The 18,774-nt window shown below is 40.2% G+C and overlaps 1 protein-coding gene across 2 annotated transcripts in view; it reads left to right on the forward strand.

Moving 5' to 3' along the window:
* The window catches only part of hltf (helicase-like transcription factor), a 22,475-nt gene continuing 3,701 nt past the window's right edge, over window positions 1-18,774 (forward strand). Inside the window, exons 1-21 of one of the 2 annotated variants that reach the window (XM_069197471.1) lie at window positions 1-430; window positions 4,619-4,841; window positions 5,076-5,242; window positions 6,443-6,576; window positions 7,077-7,177; window positions 7,800-7,871; window positions 8,592-8,783; window positions 9,074-9,154; window positions 9,302-9,368; window positions 9,950-10,046; window positions 11,029-11,105; window positions 12,020-12,115; window positions 12,318-12,415; window positions 12,844-12,987; window positions 13,927-14,065; window positions 14,584-14,719; window positions 15,213-15,392; window positions 15,818-15,942; window positions 16,345-16,523; window positions 17,318-17,441; window positions 18,081-18,189. In XM_069197471.1, the coding sequence (XP_069053572.1) occupies window positions 330-430; window positions 4,619-4,841; window positions 5,076-5,242; window positions 6,443-6,576; window positions 7,077-7,177; window positions 7,800-7,871; window positions 8,592-8,783; window positions 9,074-9,154; window positions 9,302-9,368; window positions 9,950-10,046; window positions 11,029-11,105; window positions 12,020-12,115; window positions 12,318-12,415; window positions 12,844-12,987; window positions 13,927-14,065; window positions 14,584-14,719; window positions 15,213-15,392; window positions 15,818-15,942; window positions 16,345-16,523; window positions 17,318-17,441; window positions 18,081-18,189 (2,642 nt within the window). In that variant the 5' untranslated portion in view covers window positions 1-329. Of the gene's footprint in view, window positions 431-3,582; window positions 3,777-4,618; window positions 4,842-5,075; window positions 5,243-6,442; window positions 6,577-7,076; window positions 7,178-7,799; window positions 7,872-8,591; window positions 8,784-9,073; window positions 9,155-9,301; window positions 9,369-9,949; window positions 10,047-11,028; window positions 11,106-12,019; window positions 12,116-12,317; window positions 12,416-12,843; window positions 12,988-13,926; window positions 14,066-14,583; window positions 14,720-15,212; window positions 15,393-15,817; window positions 15,943-16,344; window positions 16,524-17,317; window positions 18,190-18,774 lie in introns of those variants that run through there. The other variant, XM_069197470.1, reaches the window with a different exon arrangement.

An 18,774-nucleotide genomic window follows, 5' to 3' on the forward strand; every position in this document is an offset into this window, starting at 1 on the left:
TTCTGATTTTTAATTGGAGAAGGGAAGTAAATATCTGCATTTTTTTCATACGCTGCTTAGCTAAGGCAGACAAATTCTTATTTGTTGAGCTATCCTAAATCTTGTTTCTGTTTCCGGGTTTTGGGTATGTGTATAGGTTTTGAGCGTAAAACTCGTGTGGCGCATTATGCGGTATTGACATCTCAAGTCTCTCGGAAGTCAGCGTCTCCTCCATGCCTCCCCTCAAGTGATCTATAATCTGCCGGAAATCGCCCCCCGCTCCCACATTTGTCTGTTGGCGACACCCCCGGTCCGAAAGAAATCGTCAGCGAATTATTTAATTATATAATATGACCCTGAGTCATCTGAGAATCCGCTTAAATCTGCTAAACCAGTGGCATCTCTGTACAACGAAAGTTTGCAAAGAAAGCGAGATTATTCAACGGGACTGGTGAGTTATACTGTAGCATTTATAGAATAATGCATACATATTATAGTATCTATCAGCGATTTATTTAATTATATAGCTGTGATTTTGTTTTCGGAGGGGGACCCGCCCCCTCTGGTCCGAAAGTTTTCGCGGGAGGGACGACCCCCCTCGCTGAAATACATTTTTCAAAGTTGGGATGTCTGAAAAGCTATTGTAAATAGTATTTCCGTGTAATGTTTGCAATGGTGATGGACAACTGAATAATATTTTCCTTGTTCAGTAAGAAACCTGTATCGGTTTTGGAACTGGTGTTTTGCATTTCTTTCTGGGACTAGTGTTGCAGTGCAAGCTTATTCTCTGCAAGGCGTGGTGTTTTTGAAGTGTGTTGTTATTTTGAATAGCGATCAGTGTTAAAAAAAATGTTGGTTCTAAAAATAATTGGTAATTCTGGAGTGTCACGATTTCTAAAAAGATTCATATTCTGCTTGGAGCAGGGAAAGGGATTAAAATAGTTTCTGAATTTAAGAGCTGTGTATAGCTAACAAGATTATTGGAGGGTACACAGAGCAGCTTTTACAAGCTCCTCTGTAAGGAATGTGTCTAAGCGATTTAACAAGTACTAAACATTGTGCATTAGGGAAATGGAGTAATTTTCTGTAATATTATTTGCATTTATCAATTTTTTAGTGCTGTAGCTCACAATACTGATAATGTGTTCTTCAATATTATAATTAATAATTGCTTACACTTCTGGACACTCCACTCAAAGTGCTTTACAGGCAATGGGGACTCCCCTCCAGCACCACCAATGTGCAGCCCCACCTGGATGATGCAACGGCAGCCATAGTGTGCCAGTATACTCGCCACACATCAGCTTTCAGTGGGGAGGAGAGCAGAGTGGAATTATTGTTACAACACCTATGTCCAAATATAGATTAATTACTATTTAAATGAACATTTGACAGCGTTACTGCTCTTTTATGTTCCTGTGAAGTTATTTAGAAATTAATTTGTAAAGCCTTATTTCTCATCGTCATACAACATCATTGAAACATATCGTACTCTGTTATGGTATCTGTGGATGGTATCTCACAGATCTGCTTTAATGATCCCCTGCACTCTTGTGATCCAGTGGTTAAAAAGTAGGTATTGAATGGTTGAAGTGCTGCAGTACATCTTCAACCTGAGCCTGAGACTAGAAAGGGTTCCAGGGCTCTGGAAGACACCTTGCCTGGTGCCAGTACCCCAAAAGGGGCACCCTAAAGTCTTAAATGACTACAGACCAGTGGCACTGACATCACACCTGATGAAAACTCTGGAAAGGCTTGTACTAGACCAACTCAGAACCCTGGTGAGTACAGCACTTGACCCCCTGCAGTTCGCCTACCGGTCACACATGGGAGTGGAGGATGCAATCATCTTTCTGCTACACAGACCTAACTCTCACCTGGAGAAGACGGGGAGCATTGTGAGAGTTATGTTCTTTTATTTCTCCAGTGCCTTTAACACCATCCATCCCCCATTACTGAGAGAGAAGCTAAGAGCTGCGCAGGTGGACACTCCCCTGGTGTCCTGGATTATAGACTATCTGACCTGCAGGCCACAGTATGTACGGCTGCAGAGCTGTGTGTCCGAACAGATTGTTAGCAGTACTGGGGCTCCACAGGGGACTGTCCTTGCTCCATTCCTGTTTACCTTTTACACCTCTGACTTCAGGTACAACTCTGAGGCGTGTCATCTGCAGACGTTTTTGGATGACTCTGCAATTGTGGGGTGTATTAGGGGAGGGAGGAGGAATAAATGAGCTTGGTTACCAACTTTGTGGAGTGGTGTCATCTTAACCATCTCCAGCTAAACACCAGCAAGACTAAAGAAATGGTCATGGACTTTCGAAGGAATAAGTCTCTGCTGAACCCTTTTTCCATCCAGGGCGAGGACATAGAGGTGGTGCAGTCCTACAAGCAATAAGCTGGAGTGGTCTGTTAACACTGACACCCTGTCCAAGAAAGGTCAGAGCCAACTATTTTCTTAGGAGGCTCAGGTCCTTTGGTGTATGTGGAACACTGTTACGCATTTTATTTGAATCAGTGGTGGCAGCGGCCATCTTCTACGATGTTGTGTGCTGGGGCAGCAGCATCACGACAAGAGATGTAAATAGGCTCAACAAACTCATCAAGTGGATCTGTGTTGGGGCTGAGCCTTGACCCCCTGGAGGTGGTGGCTGAAAGGAGAATGCTGACCAAGCTTACAACCATCATGAACAACGCCTCTCATCCACTTCATGGGACTGTAACTGGGCAGCTGAGCACTTTTAGCAACAGACTGCTCCAGCTACGGTGCTCAAGGGAACGTTTCCGCAGGTCTTTCCTCCTGGCGGCTGTCAGGGTGTATAACGCTGCCCTAGGCTAGGACTGTTAGCCCTTCATCTGCTCGTCTATGGACAGCATGTTGCACTATTGTACTTTTTGGGCACTCAATCTGTATATACCTATGCACGTTTTGCACAAATGTTATTGTTTTACAGTGACTATGAGCATATTTTGCACACATCTAACTATGTATTTATTTTTTATTACTGTACGTATTTTAATTTTACGTCTATTCTGATGTCTGTTTTCGCTTGTCTTGGGCTGGGCTGCTGTAACACCTCAGTTTCCCTTTGGGATCAATAAAGTCTTATCTATCTACAGTATCTGTGAAGACAGAGAGGTTTTCCACAAGTTTCCAAAAAGTTACAAATTGGTGGAGCTTTCAAATAGTGTCTCTTCCAGTGAATTGGAAATCTTCACATGTACAGTACTGTTATTGGCAAGGCCAATATGAAACTAAGTATCCATACATTTTTTGTCTGCTTCTTTCATTTGAGGGTCAGAGGGGGACTGGAGCCTATCCTGGCAAGGAAAGGGTGTGAGGCAGGGTACACCCAGGATTAGACACCAGTCCATCACAGGGCACACACAGATACACACTCACAGCAGGGCAAGTTTTCCCAGACACTTATTAACCTACCAGTATGTATTTGTACCTTGGGAGGAAACCTACACAAACTCCTCACATATAGCACACTAGGCTAGGAATTAAACCTAGGATCCCAGCACTGCAAGGCAGCAACACTGATCACTGTGCCACCATGCTACTTGTTAAAATGTGTCAACATAATGGAACTCTTACAGATCCTTGAGCATGATGTCAAGTACCCTGTAGGTGTGTGACAAGAAGAAGGAGAGGCAATTCACTCAATGACATCACTGCAGACGTCCACATCCAGGACGTCGTACGGGTCACTGTTTTGCTGGAAGTTGGATTGACTGACCATTCCCAGGCCACCCCTGAAAGCATTCTGCTGCCTTAGAAAGGCCAGTCACCAGTGAGTAGTGGCATAACCCAGGCTTCAACCTGGGACAGCTGGATCACAGGGAACGTGCACTCAGTGCACACACCTTCACTGGTTGTGCCACTTGGGATCACAGGAAGTGGCACTTTTAGGCACTTTTATTCTGTTCTAGAAACATTTATAGGACAAATATGTGTGATGTCACAGACCACGTTCTATTCATAGAACGTGTCTATGTGGCGTTTTTTTAGATCAAGACTATATAACTCCTGTATACAATAGACAGTAGTCAAAAGGAAATTAGTGTTGGAGTATTAATGATGAATCAAGCATTAAATTACCAAAATAAATATAAATAACTGTATTTGGTTTTGTGAATATAATGTTTTGAGAATAGGTATTATTTTAGTTTTCAGGTCAGTTTTATTTGTGCCACAATTACCTTTGCTGAGCAAATATTAATAATTTTTTCAGATGGCCAAGAACTAGGTTTGAGGTTATTGACAATATCAAATAGTAAAAGGTTTAAGTCTTTCTAGTGCGATAGGACTCGTGCAAACTATTTGAAATGTTGCAATAAGAAATATTCTCTCATTTGTATTTGTTACCAAATATACTTGCAGCTGTGTTTGGTATTTGAAAGATTTCAAGCCCAGTGTTGACGAGGTTAAAATGAAAATGAGCTTTTATTTTGAAACGTTATGACTCTCAGATAAACAGAAGTTGAAGTTTCTCATTTGCCTGTTGTTTGCTGGACTCATAGTTCTTATGTCAGCCAGGCGTAAGGAAATCTTGCATTTGTGCTGAGGTTGCAATAGTGCAATTTGTGAAAAACATTTTTTTCTGAATTCCATTCTGTTGCTCTCTAATTGCAGGTACAAGACCATGCAGTTTTCACAGCACAGGCGATTTGCAAGATCTTCCCTGTTTTCCATTGATTTCTTTACTGGTGCGGACAGATCAGAGACGCTGTCCCAGGCAATAAGCCGCACATATGCAGAATCTTCCACTGTACCTGGCGAGGATGATCAAGAGGCACTGGTGCTGTTTGGAAGCCTGCGAGGGAATGTTGTAGGGCTCCGTTACTATACTGGAGTGGTAAGCGTGATATTGTGTAAATATATGGGTGTTTCTATTACCTTTTTTAATGCAGTATAGGTATGTACAGTATGGGTGGAGGTGTATAGGATGTCTTGTATAGTGAAGCTTTAAATACATACAGTATACTGTACAGTATGTGTTTTTCTTCATAGGTTTTTTAAAACACTAAACCTACTGTAGCAAGAGAGACCTGCAGGTAGAATGACGCAATGTAACGAATATCATTTTCAGGTCAACAAGCGAGAAATGGTCTCCCTGGTGCGGGAACCTCAAAATCCTTATGACAAAAATGCGGTTCAGGTGACCAACGTGTACGGCCACCAGGTAGGGCACATCAAGCGAGAGCTGGCAGCGCCGATGGCCTACATCATGGACAACAAGCTGGCAAAGGTGGAAGGGTGAGTTTCTTAAATGCAATCTTGGACGCTTATTTGTATTCCGTTTCACATGTGGTGGAATGCAGCAGTGGACCACGAAAACGTCTGTGCAACAGAAGACTGGTGTTTGTTTTGAAAACGTGTTCGCACCTAAGTGCGAACACCTCAAATCAGGCTGCAGCCAGAACAGGAAATGTCTGAGTAATCCATGTACTGAAGCTCTGCAGTTGCCATTAAAAGGTTCTCTGGAGCTCCTGAATAGTGCTGCCAGTGAAGGTCCCAGACTGGGCCCTGTAGCTCAGGTGTTGCAGGTTTATTAGCTGGCTATGGCCAGTATTTCCCCAGGGACCATCACAGCCTGAGGTCAGTTAGCTGGAATTGTAGATCCTGGATCTGCCTTGTAGTTGATTTGCCAGCAGCCATATCACCCTATAACTCACAGCTGACAACCTACCGAAGCTCAGCAGGCGTGAGCCTGGTCAGTACCTGGGTGGGAGACCTCCTGAGAAAGCTGAGGTTGCTGCTGGAAGTGGCGTTAGTGGGGCCAGTAGAGGGAGCTCACCCTGTGGTCTGTGTGGGTCCTGATGCCCCAGTATAGTGACAAGGACCATATACTGCGATCATTAAAAATCCCCTGGCATTTCTCGAAAAGTGTAGAGGGTCTTACCCTGGCCTTCACCAATCATGGCCTCCTAATCCCCATCTATGAATTGGCTTCACCACCCTACTTCATCCTGGTGGTGGCTGGACACTGGTTGTGGTGGAGATGAGTCCCCATTACCTGTGAAGTGCTTTGAAAAAGTACTATATAAGTGTAAGGTATTATTATTATTATTATTGTTATTATTATCATTACTGTAGTAGTATTGACTCCTGGGACTTGCCAGGAGCCATTGTGATCCTAGAGACGTCAGTAAAGGACCTGTCAGCTCTTGCGCTCAGTGCTGACTCCAGTAAGGAGCTGTGGGGCTCATACTGTCCCACATGCACAGCCACATGACGTAACGGGTTCATGTGTCCCAGCTGTGTGTTTGGAACTTTAACCCGTGTACTGGAGCTGAAAAAACGGTAATCCATATTGTGTAATGGAATATGGATTAATACATTGAATTTTACTCCAGTCAATGAGAAAAGTGATGTTTGTGTGATTGGTCTTAGGTCTGCTGGACTCCGATGAAATGTCATGCTGCATTACATGTTTTTTTTTTAATTTTGATTCAGGATTGTACCGTTTGGTGCCACGAATACGTTTGCCATGCCAGTACAGCTCTTTTTCTGGGGCCAGAAGGAAAATAAGGCCGCAGTAATGAATAAGCTTGGACAGCATGGGTTTCGACTTGGCCCCACTTCAGAAGGTACAGCCGTTGTTCCCCAGCATGACAAACGTTTGCATTAGTTACCCAACATAAGATAAAAATACATGTTTAAGCATATTCTGCATGCATCACAGATCAGGAAAAGGTGTGCGTTTAAGGGCTAACAGTCATTGCATCCCATACTTTCCACTTCTTGATGAAAATATAGGAAATGGTTGTTCAGAGTTTCAAAGAAAAGCATGAAATATTAAGAAAGGACAGACGTTATTGACTGGTTTTAGTTTATAGGCGATATGGATTTGTTTCTTATTAAACTGTTAAATTTGTTCAAATTAAACGGTAGTGACTAGAATTGAAATGTAGCATCACATTACAAGTCATGGAAGGCCAAGAAATGTGTGTAGTTCTATAACTATATAGTAGTGTAAAACAGTTAAGGTAATTAAGATTCTTGTTTTAATTCTCAAATCTAGAGCACATAAATAAAAAAGACAATGTATTTGCAATTAATGTATTTTAATGAATGTTGTGATTTTTAGGATTTGGAGGAAAAAGTGCAAAGGCTTCTGGGCCAACGATTGATAAGTTCTTTCCACCACTACGTGGAAGCCCAGCTGCCATTCCACTGACACGGGAACAGGTCTGTATCTTCGGCCTTAAAGCAGCAAAAATGGGCTTGGAGGTGCTTTTCATGTTGGTAGCATCAGTGATGTTAGGAACACACTTCAAAGCACTTTCTGATGTGGCATGGGATCTAACTGCTGCTGTCTTGTAAAAGTTCCATTAAATTATTGGTAGTGTAGTGAGCATCATTCTTTTTGTATTTCAACCAAATCTGTTCATTTCCCCATGTTGTTCTTTTTTTTTAGTTTAAAATACATTTTTCCTGGAGACTCCTCAGAGCCTTGGGGTGTTTTCTTAAAACCACAGAAGTATGACAAATCACAGCTCCACATTTCAGACAAATGCCTTTTTAAAGTGTGGAAGCTTATGGCTTTCAAGTGACGAATGTACATGTACTGAGTTTTTTTATCCTAGTGGAAAAGTAAACATCCCAGATCATCTTAAGATCATGAAGGACATTTTACTTGGTTTTAAAATATTTCTGTTTTTTTAAAAATAAAAATGTATGTTACATTTCTATTTCTCTTTTCTGTTGTATTTTATTTTCAGAATGGATAATATTATCTTTAAAAAACCTGTAGCTTTTCAAAAGCTTTTTCAGTGATGTAATAGTCACCTCTGTTTTTTCTCCTTTACAGCTTCAGAACGTGTTTGACAAATTGTTTGATAACCTGATGGAAGAGAAAATTCAGGAGATGGAACCAGCTGAAGTAATGATTCTTTCTTAGTGTTTCTTGCTCGTTAAATGTACCTGTCATTGTTTTGCTGTCTTTCTTCTTGTTATTATTTCTTATTGAGGGTTATGTATAACTCAACTTTGTGTTCTGAAACTGGCATTCAGGCTGTGAACAAGCGATATGACGAAGTTTTTATCTTAAAGTAGATCTTTGTTTATCTAGACTGTCTTTCTGTGTCTATGCGTCTGTCCATCTAGCCATCTCTCGTCCGTCTCTTGTTATGGTTTCGTTAGCTTGAATGGGACTGAGAAAAGCAAGTAGTTGTCCTTGGCCTCCAAAGGAACGTTTTGGGTGCCCAACAACTGGATTTGGCTTCCATAAGTTCTGTTCAGGAATGCCACTGCTCCTTGAGTAAAGTGTTTTACATATCTTTTGTAAAATTTGGTTAATATGTTCTAGTCTTTGCTATGTGCAAAGCAGAGTGGGGATGAGATCAACAGTCTTGGATCGTTAGCCATACGGAATGTGAATTGTAGGTTGTCCTGGGTTGTGGGCTAACTGTACAGTAGGTATCAGTTGATAAAATCCCATATATACTTATCCGGGCTCTTTGGGAGGTACTAGGTCAAGTTTCTAGCCCAGGCTAGTAACTGTTATTGTATTGATGGGGCTAGCTGCAGCTGTTGTTCTACTACAATTCTGACCTTTTTTTTAACAATTGACTGAAAAATCAAGCTATTTTATATATTTCAGGCTGTTGGCACACCCCTTCTGCCACATCAGAAGCAGGCACTGGCTTGGATGGTACTGAGAGAAAATAACAATGATTTACCACCTTTTTGGGAGCAGAAGAATAATCTGTATTTTAATGTCCTCACTAACTTTGCTGTTAAAGAAAAACCAGAGAAGGTTCATGGGGGGATCTTGGCTGACGATATGGGGCTGGTAAGAAAATGGAATATGACTGTAAGAACAATAACTTTGTTGAAATGGTTAATTAACCAGAGGAATGTACTATTTTTTCATATTTCTGAAAACAATAGACTACATTTGTACACTTGTTAAAAATACTTGGTCAAAACAGTACGTTTTACCTTTCGGTAAATCTGTACATTTTCAAAAAATGTTACTAGCCTTAAAGATGTCTTCAGTTTCCTTAATCTTTTTCAAGTGTGATATGTTTATTTTCTCTAAATGCAGTAAGGTTTGCTTCCAATATTTTGTTTCCAATACAGGGTAAAACACTTACCACCATTGCACTGATTCTTTCCAACTTTCACAATGGGAGACCTCTTCCTACAGAGACATTGTCAACGGTAAGAAAACATATGATAATAATTACATTTTTGCCATTACTACTAATGCAGCATCATTTTTTAGAATAATGCATCATTAATGGTTGGTCCTTTTTTCTAGAATACAAAGAAATGTATCAGATATATATATATATTCATTTATTTCAGGAAAATGCTCTTGCTCCTGGATCTTCGGCATCCAAAGAACGAAAAGAAAGGAAGCGAACTAGAAAAGGTACAGTAAACTGTTATACCTTATTTTCAGTTTTACCAGCTTCCTCATTTTAAAAGAACCACATGACATAAAAATTCAAACCAAGTATACTAAATGACTATTTAACTTTTGACTTGCCAAGACGGGAAACTACAGTATATTTGGAAATCCTTAGCTTGTGAAGACACAAGCAAGATTTTTCATGCTCTCTTATTTGAATATCAGCTTGAAGAAAATCATTACAACTACTTTCAGAGCTTGAATTGTAGCAGACTTAGGTATACATGCAGACCAGTTCTCCAAATTTGTATGGAGATTACTTTTCCATTACGTCTGACAGTGTTATGAACTTGCTATTAGAAACACTTAGGTTTGTGTTTATTCCCTGCCCCTGAGCGGAGTTTCACTTGAGCAGTGGCAGAGAGATTAAAACAGCCACATATTAAGCAACTCATTGCTTGTGAACCTAACATGGGGTTCAAACATTATTTGAGGTCCTACATCACACCTTTGAGAACTTCAACAAAGACGGAGATCTCAGAATGTCAGTCATGAACTTTCAGTGGTCTCAAACTAATAAGGATCTGTGTGGACATTTCCAGAGGAGTTAGAGAAAAGTACAGTGGAAGACAGGTCTGTGAAAAGTGCAAAGGACCCAGTTCCAGCAGAAGCCTCTGTGAGCAGCTCACGTGCGAAAAGGTAAATACACCTAAAATGAGGAAATACAGAACTTCAGAACAGTCTAAAGCCCTGGAGGAACAAACTTCACAATTTGTAAGTGTGTTTATTTATTGCTACCATTGTCTATTTTTAAAATGTACAATTCAAAAACGTGGAGCTCTGTACACTATTCTGCAGGCCTTGCATAAAGGACAACATTAAACTGGCACAATGCTTTTATTTTTTATACTCTCTTTCTGTACTCGGGGGTTATTGTGGATTAAAACTGATGTGCAAATAGAGGAAAATTGGAGTGGCACAGCTTTGACCAAGTTATCATTTAAGATTTAAGATCACTTTATTGGCCATATACAGTTTCTTGAATTAGGAATTGGTCTTTTTGCATACCCCAGCTTGCTCTCCATGAGTCACACAGACAGGGAGAGAAGCTTGGGCTGAGCGCAGGGTCAGCCATTTACACAGCACCCCTGGAGCAGTTGGGGTGAAGGGCCTTGCTCAGGGGCCCAACGGAGTAGGATTCCTCTGAATACATTGAACCAGCAACCTTGCAGCCACAGGCGCAGATCCTTAGCCACAGAGCCACTGACCCGCCCCTACTTGCATATCACTATGGAACAATGCTTATTACTATGGAAGTTTTTATCAGTTTAACTCTTTTGACTGATACTGTATCTTTATTTGACTGATCTTTCTCCTGATGTGGATGTCATGAATAGCTGGATGCATAAGAGACCAAGAACAGTAACGTGTCATTATGTATAATGCACCAATTTGGGCAAAGTATGAATTACTTGTTTTCACAAATTATTTTGCAAGGAAAATAAAAAATGAGTGTGAGGTGTGATATTGACATTTACTGCTATGAAGATGGCTTTTCTAGTTGCACATAATAAATATTTTTTGGATATACAGTACTGTAGTTGTGCCATGCAGAATATCATCATTTAACAGGAAAGAGTTTTCTTTGTCTTTCTTTGTTTTCTTTGTCTTTTTTAAAAAGATCTAAAGTTAAGGTTAAGTACACCTACAGCAGTGATTCCGAAGGGTCTGACAGTGGGGTATCCCCCAAGAAGAAAAGTAAGTGACTGCCATTGTTTTATTTTTACCAGCACTCTGTGCACCTTAATTCACTTGTGTGCTTGTTTGTGTCTGTTGATTTGAAGACAAATCAGACCAGGGAGAAGCAAAAAGAGTGCAAGATCATATGTCCATGCATTAACTGTTAAGGAATTAACTATTAAGGAATAGGTCAAAATAATCAATGTTAAATACATGCGTGGTAGGAATTACATATTTCATCCACTTTTAAGCTATTTAAGAATTTTAGTCACACAGAGCAGTGTTCAGTGTGAGCGTCTAAATTGCTTGTTTAAAGAAAAGCAAGTTAATATGATTTTATCCAGTCATGTTTCTGGAGTACCTATCTCTTGTTCGCAAACCTTTAATTAAACTATTTGTTTGCTTAATTGTTTAACAATTGTTTCAGTTGATTAAAAATAGAATGAGATTAGAAATAAGAATTAACCCTGTGCCAGGGGCTGTATTTTAGAATTCCCTTCATTGTGGTGTATTATTTTGGTGTTTCAGTTAATGAAAAATTCATTTCTCTGACACTGACCCTCACCCTGTGTCTGAGCATCATTCACTGGTATCCTTTTAGGATCTTTTTTGACAGCATTAGGGGAAAATCAGTTGATACATCAAGCTGGGTTCTGTTGGCCAAATGCCATGAAAATTGTACAGGTAAAGCAAGTCATTTATTGAACCAAAAATTAGCATAAAGCAGGTTATCAGTTTTTAGTTCAATAGTTGTATTAAGAGTGATACAACTAATTGGAACAAAGTAAAACAGGGGTTTCTGAAGTACAGTAATCCTCATCTCGATATATGAGAGGAAATGGCTCTGCTGATGTGGGGCTGTATTTGTAGGTGCGTATAATATTGATATTCTTAAATTTTGTGTACATTGAATGGGTTCTTTGCTTTCATAGGTGGATTTTCAGCCTTGAAGGACGATGCAGATTTTGCTGCTGCGCTTGAGGGTTTCATAGCTGAACGTCCTTTACAAAAGAAAGCCCCCAAAAAAGGTCAGGCCTGTTTTCAGTGTATTTTGAAGGGAAAATCCTATTTCGTGTACATGTGGGTAGAGTTCTATTACTTAAACATAGCCAGCTTTATTTATATTATACATTGAATACATTTGCATTATATTGTGCAAGTAATAGAAGTTGAATACAGTATATGCTGATTTGGTGTTTTGTCAACCATTTTGTACTTTTCTTTTGTTAGGTGTTCCCAAAACATCCTTTAAAGGTTCTAGGACTGAAACTAAAATAGCCAGAGCGACATTGATCATCTGTCCTCTGTCGGTGCTCAGTAACTGGATGGTAAGTGCAGGCTTTGTATCCGCCAGCAGAGGTAGCTTCTAACACCCTGCTGTAGATAACCAGTGCTGTTTCTGTCCACATTAGGACAGTCTTGTCACTGCAAAAACTAAAACTGTTTTGTTTTGTTGTTTTATGTACAATGTTCTATTTATAAAAATGCCTTGCAAAATAAGTTGGCAGAAATGAAAAACTATATACAGTAGTTTTATTACTGTTTTTTATTTTTTAGTATGTGGAGAGCCTAATTGTAAGGAAAAACAATTTTAACTACAATTTATAGTTGCCATGTGTTAGGCTATGTTTCCATCTTCAGTTTTTGTAAGCATGACAACCATTTAACAAGTATTACATTTCCAAAACATTCCCACCAAAGTGATTTTGTATCCTTGGACCTGTGTAATTCACGTATACATATGGAAATATTTCAGGACCAGTTTGAGCAGCATGTTCGCGCGGACGTCAGTCTGAATGTGTATCTGTATTATGGCTCGGATCGCAGCAGAGATGCCTCCTTCTTGGCGAAGCAGGATGTGGTGTTAACAACCTACAACGTGTTGGCTGTAGACTACGGGGTGAGTGAAGAAGCTCTGAATTCTGTTTCCTCATGTGATAGGCTACTCCCCAGGACAACTGCACACACAAAGATTTTGTTTACAGAAACATTCTTGCCCTGTATTTGAGTGATTTTGTCATTAGGATTTGAATGTGAGGGTGGCATGGTGGCGTAGTGGTTCTCATTGTTGCCTCACAGCACTGGGGCCCTGGGTTCGATTCCGGAACTTCAGTTTCTGCGTGGATGTGCTATATTCTCCCTGTGTTAGCATGGGTTTCCTCCAGGTGGTTTACTTGCCTCCCACAGTCCATAGACATGCTGGTACTGTAGGTTAATTGACTTCTGTGAAAACTGGTCCTGGTGTGAGTGCATGCGTGTGTCAGGGTGTGTCCTGCCTTGCGTCCTATCCTGCTTTCCAGGGTAGGCTCCAGCTCCCCCACGGCCCCCGTAGTGGATAAAGCGGTTAGAAATTGTGTTGGGTTTCGCGTCGACTTCAAAATCCTCTTGCGTGGCTTGGCACCTCAGTACGTGTCTGAGCTACTATTGTCCTACTCCCCACCTCGCAACCTTCGCTCTTCTACTTCTGGTCTCCTGTCTGTCCCCCAAGCCTGTCTACACTCTATGGGTGACAGGACCTTTTCCTGTTATGCCCAGAGCACTGGAACTCTCTTCATAAGTGTATCAGAGTGTCACCTTATCTAAACTCCTTCAAATCCAGACTGAAAACCTTATTTAGAAGGGCTTTCACAAACTGGTTCTGTTCTTTACCTCTCTACTCTTACTGTATTCAGTACCTCCTTCTACTGTCTCCACTTATTGTGTATTGTGCATAATTGTGTATTTTTTTTATTGTTGCCGTCGTTCTGTAAAGTGCTTTGAGAAGCTAACTTTAAAGGTGCTATGTCACATAACGTTGACTATTATTAGTTATGTGGTGCCCCTCTTCCATTGCTGACAGAATAAGAACAGCAGCCCGTTGCACAGGATGGAGTGGCTGCGGGTGGTGCTGGACGAGGGACATACGATCAGGAACCCCAATGCACTGCAGAGCAGGGCTGTGCTGGATCTGACGGCCCAGAGAAGATGGATTTTAACAGGTCGGTCTGTAAAAAACCGTTGCCCCAACATTATTTGACCTTTTACACGTTGAGGTTAAGGAGCAAGCAGTGTTGTTTTGAAACATCACCAAGCAAGCAGATCTCTGCATTGTATGCCCGTTTTAGTACTGGGCCTCTTCTGGGATATTGCACTTTGTTTTAGAAGAAAATTATCTGTGTAAATAAAGGTTTAAATAAAAAACTCTGTGCTTGTCTGTCCACCAGGTGGTGCCTTTCAGTGCAAAGGAATGTTAGGCAAAAAAACATCACTTAAAAAAAACAGAGATGCATTAGGCTTTTTGCTGTTTGCTGTTATATTCATATTAGTGTGTTAGTGCGTGTCTTGGGATGTGATCTAAGTATTGGCATTTCCTGGGGTATGATATTAATTAATTCATTGTACTTCCTACCTCTCATATCTGTATGAATTGTATTTAAATGGTTTCGTCAGCTCTTTAGCGTGGTTCAACCTGTTAACCATACAAGCCATTAAATTTAAATCTGTTTTATGGCTTCAGGTACCCCAATCCAAAACTCCCTGAAGGATGTGTGGACATTGATCGCCTTCTTAAAGCTGAAACCCTTCGATGTGAAGGAGTGGTGGAACAGAATCATTCAGCGACCTGTGACTATGGGTGATAAAGATGGACTCCAGTATGTATTGAGGGACAAGGGCGGTTGACTGACGAGTAGGATTGACTGTGGGAAGAGTATCTTTTCTGATTTACCGTTATTAAAAGCATGACATTGCATTCATAAGCAGTCAATGAACTTGAAATATGCATAGCATTACAGTATGTAATATGGGGTGTGTGTGAATGTATAGACATATTTGCACTTTGTATTTGTACTGACAGCATTGGATTATGAGTCTTCTCCATTGCATTGTGTTCTCTTGCTGAGGTTTAACTGTCCAATGATGCTTTGCCATGTAGATAATGATAACATCATGAACAGAATGGGGCAGGTAAAAGTATTTTTGTATCCGGTACTACGCTAGTGTGCTATATAAAGGTCCTGATGCAAAGCCTTTTACGCCGAAGGCAAGTCCTCAACGAGAGGTTTTGAGGTGCCCATTTTATTATGTGGCATGGGTCAGCTCTTCAGCAAACAATCTCACCTGAACGGGTTTGTTTTCCTCTTTCAGGCACCTGCAGGCATTGATTAAGGGTATCACTCTGAGGAGGACAAAAGCGAGTACAATAAAAGGCAAGCCCGTGGTGGAGCTGCCCCAGCGGAATGTGCGCGTTCAGCATGTGACGCTGACCGAGGACGAGAGACGGGTGTACGAGGCAGTCCAGAAGGAAGGCAGGTCCATCATCAGACGGTAAGCCCCGGCGGTCATCCGATTCCGAACAACGGCTCTCAGAAGGCGATGCGTTTCAGAGCCAGTGCAGAAAAAACTAAGTGTCGCCTTGTACTGTGGGTGGGAGCTGTTTTACCTTCAAAGTGTAAATTGTGGGTTTGAGGGTTTACTTTTAAAAGCTGGAGGAAATTTTAAACAGTCATCCGTAACACTGTTCTATGTGGTGTGGGGATAGTTGATTTCTAAAGCAATACATTGCCACTTAAAATTTTCCCAATTTTCTTATTAATGTGTATATATATAGAATAGTTCTAGAAACATCCAAGTTTTAAAGTCAACCTTTATCTGTTGATAAAGCACGATGAGGATATCCTAGCCAACTGGAGCCCTCCCCAGCCACCTTCATCAGTATTCATTCTCTCTGTCTCACCGGAATCCAATTCCAGGTACTTCAGGGAAGGGACTGTCTTGACAAACTATGCCGACGTTTTAGCCATCTTGGTCAGGCTTCGGCAGGTGTGCTGCCATCCAGGGTTGCTGAGGAACTCCCCTGGAGCAGCAGGACCAACAGGTTAGTGTGAGAACAGCACGGTTGTCTTTCCAAATTAAAACAAGTGGCTGGTGAACGATTTGCAATGCGGCATTTGGATACCTGAAAAAAATGAAAACTGACAAATATGATGAAATAACCAGCATGTCTTATTTTCCATGTTCGCACTTGAGTGCTTGTTTTGTGTGGCCTGGAGGCAAGTGGGTGTTCTTATTTTCCAGCAGCTTTCCCTATGGCTGAGCTCCAGTTCAGAGCAGAAGTCCAAGTGTTAATTTTTTAAAAGCAAAAGTAATTTGCTTGTCCGGAAATGTTTTACAGTGAGAACGTGATGTATGTTATTTTTACTGATTTCAATGCGTCCTTTTAGCCTTGCATTGGAAGTATGAGCTTATAATAAATCCTTTTCTTTTTGGCAAAAAACAGAAGATGCAACGCCAAGTGAATTAAGAGAGAAGCTAATAAACAAAATAAACATGGTTCTGAACTCTGGTTCGGATGAAGAATGTGCCATATGCTTGGAGTCCCTCAGGTTGCCTGTGATAACACAGTGTGCGCATGTGTATTGCAAGCCTTGCATTTGTGAAGTCATCCGCGCAGAACAGGTTCGTACGGCAGCAACTGAAAAAAATGGTTTTCACATTCAGTGCACGTTGTGCACAAGTCACTGACAGTGTACACCTATTGTGTCGCGCTGGAGATGACAAATTAGAGGAAAACTGATTTAAAGAAGTAAGTCATTTCAGGACTCAAATTGAATAAAAACAGTTTCAATTTGTTTGAAAAGTGTTACAAACTGCCTGTTTATGACAGACTAGAAACAGTTACTTCCTTTTCATCATTATATAGGGTCAGTATATCGCAATTAGTTAATAAAATAGATACTTCAGTTTCACTTAATATTCTACTTTGTTAGAACAAAAAAAAACAAAACATTTAACTGGCTGAGGCAGTGATAGTTCTAGGTTCTTGAGAGTTAAATGCTCATCGGCTTTCCCTTTCCTTCCTTCTACAGCAAGGATTCTCATTTCCCCTCAGTGTGGACCCACTCTTTGTTGTTTTTTATTCTAATTAAGTCATTCTTATTTTTTTGAAGTTGCAATCCTTGTTTATAGCTCCTAAACTAAGATGTAAAATTAGGTATATAAATATGTAGCTATCTTGAAATCTGCAACATTTTGGATGAAAACGCTGAAATCGAAGAATCTTTATTTTTAACGTTGTAACAATGAGTGCACAAAGCCGAGTATCCTGCTGTGAAGCAACTAAGGTTTTGTTGAATTTACCACATTCATTGCAGAGTTGTAAAAATGTAAATTCAGGCACCACTGGAAATCAGAGTCACGGTTTCCAATAACCTGTCAATTCTCAATTTTCCTCTGCATGTACCTTCCATCAGAATGCCAAATGCCCCCTTTGTAGGGGAGAAATCAAAGTTGAGGAGCTGGTTGAATATCCTGGAGAGAAAGCCGAACTGGAATCTGAAGAAGCTGGAGACGGGTTTTTGTCAAGTTCAAAGGCAAGTCACTTTTACGAGGAGTGTACCCAGTTTTCACTGCCAGGTCAAATTAAAAAAATATGTATTTCCACTGCTGGCCACTGTAGTTGCCTCACTTTGCACTCTGCTATTTGCTAGTCCAGCCTGAAAACACATGACCTACATCCTCAACTTGACAAGGAGGAGTGTACCCTCAGTAGTGAATTGACAGGGGAATGGGTATACAGAGGTGAACAAAACTCCATGTTTATGCATAGGACATTCAAGTTTTTAAGTGTCATATCTAAATTAACTTTGTCGTAGTAAGTTAAATAGCCATTGTGTTCAAGTAAAGCAGAGATTATCCACTTTCAGTGTTTTGGTTAAAGACTAAGTGTGGCTACAACACTTTGATTTGATATATATTGTAATTTTTCATGTTTTTATATTTATTGTTTATTGCAACTGGGCTGTCCATAATCCTAGAATACATTTTGTCCTGTTCATTTCGATCTCCTCAAAGTTTGAAGTTAAATCAGTCAGCATTGTGTGACTAAATAAAGGGACAGATTTGGAGGACAAAACTAAGCTTTATTGTTTTAAATAAGATACAGTATATGCATTTTCTCTTCTTAACTTCATTTTTTATTGGGTTTTCTTTGACAATCTGTGGCTTTATAGGTAGACGCCCTGATGATTCAGTTACAAAAAATCCGTGACAAAGATCCCAACATAAAAAGTTTAGTGGTTTCTCAATTCACAAAGTTTCTGTCTCTGATTGAAATCCCTCTGAGGTAAGTCTTTCACAATCTGCTTCGTTTGCGACCTGAATATTATTGAATGTTTTGTAATGTAATTCTTGTTCAAGTAAAATTCAAGGATGGAACATTAAGCACTTTATATCAAGAGACTAACAAATGGAATGGGTCCATGTTGATAGGTATGGAAACCTACTGGAACTGCCTAAGGGAGAAACTAATAGAGCAGATATAATGGAAATGTTAACTCAATTAAAGTAATTGTAGCTTAATTAACATGATCAGTCATTTTATTTCCAATCTTTATTTTTAATTTTTATATTTTATTTTCTAATTTCATAAAAGTAATTCCTTTTTTGTATCATATTGATGTGTAATGTAACTAGTGTCTTTGTCTTTAGAGAAATTGCTGAATTCCTTCGTGCTTTAAGTACCTTGCTCCAGCAAAGCAAAAACATTCAGTAACTGGCATTACCTTGTCACAGAAAGGTGTTTCCCTTTGATTAGAAAATTGATAACTGAGGCAGACAGTTAGATCAAGTGTTGGCATGTCATTGCTTTTGGAGTGGAGACTCCCACTGTTAGCTGAGAGTGCCTTCGGGAAATGTGATGACATATCAT

Source organism: Lepisosteus oculatus, chromosome 13 (genome assembly GCF_040954835.1).
Source record: "Lepisosteus oculatus isolate fLepOcu1 chromosome 13, fLepOcu1.hap2, whole genome shotgun sequence".
NCBI classification, from domain to species: domain Eukaryota; kingdom Metazoa; phylum Chordata; class Actinopteri; order Semionotiformes; family Lepisosteidae; genus Lepisosteus; species Lepisosteus oculatus.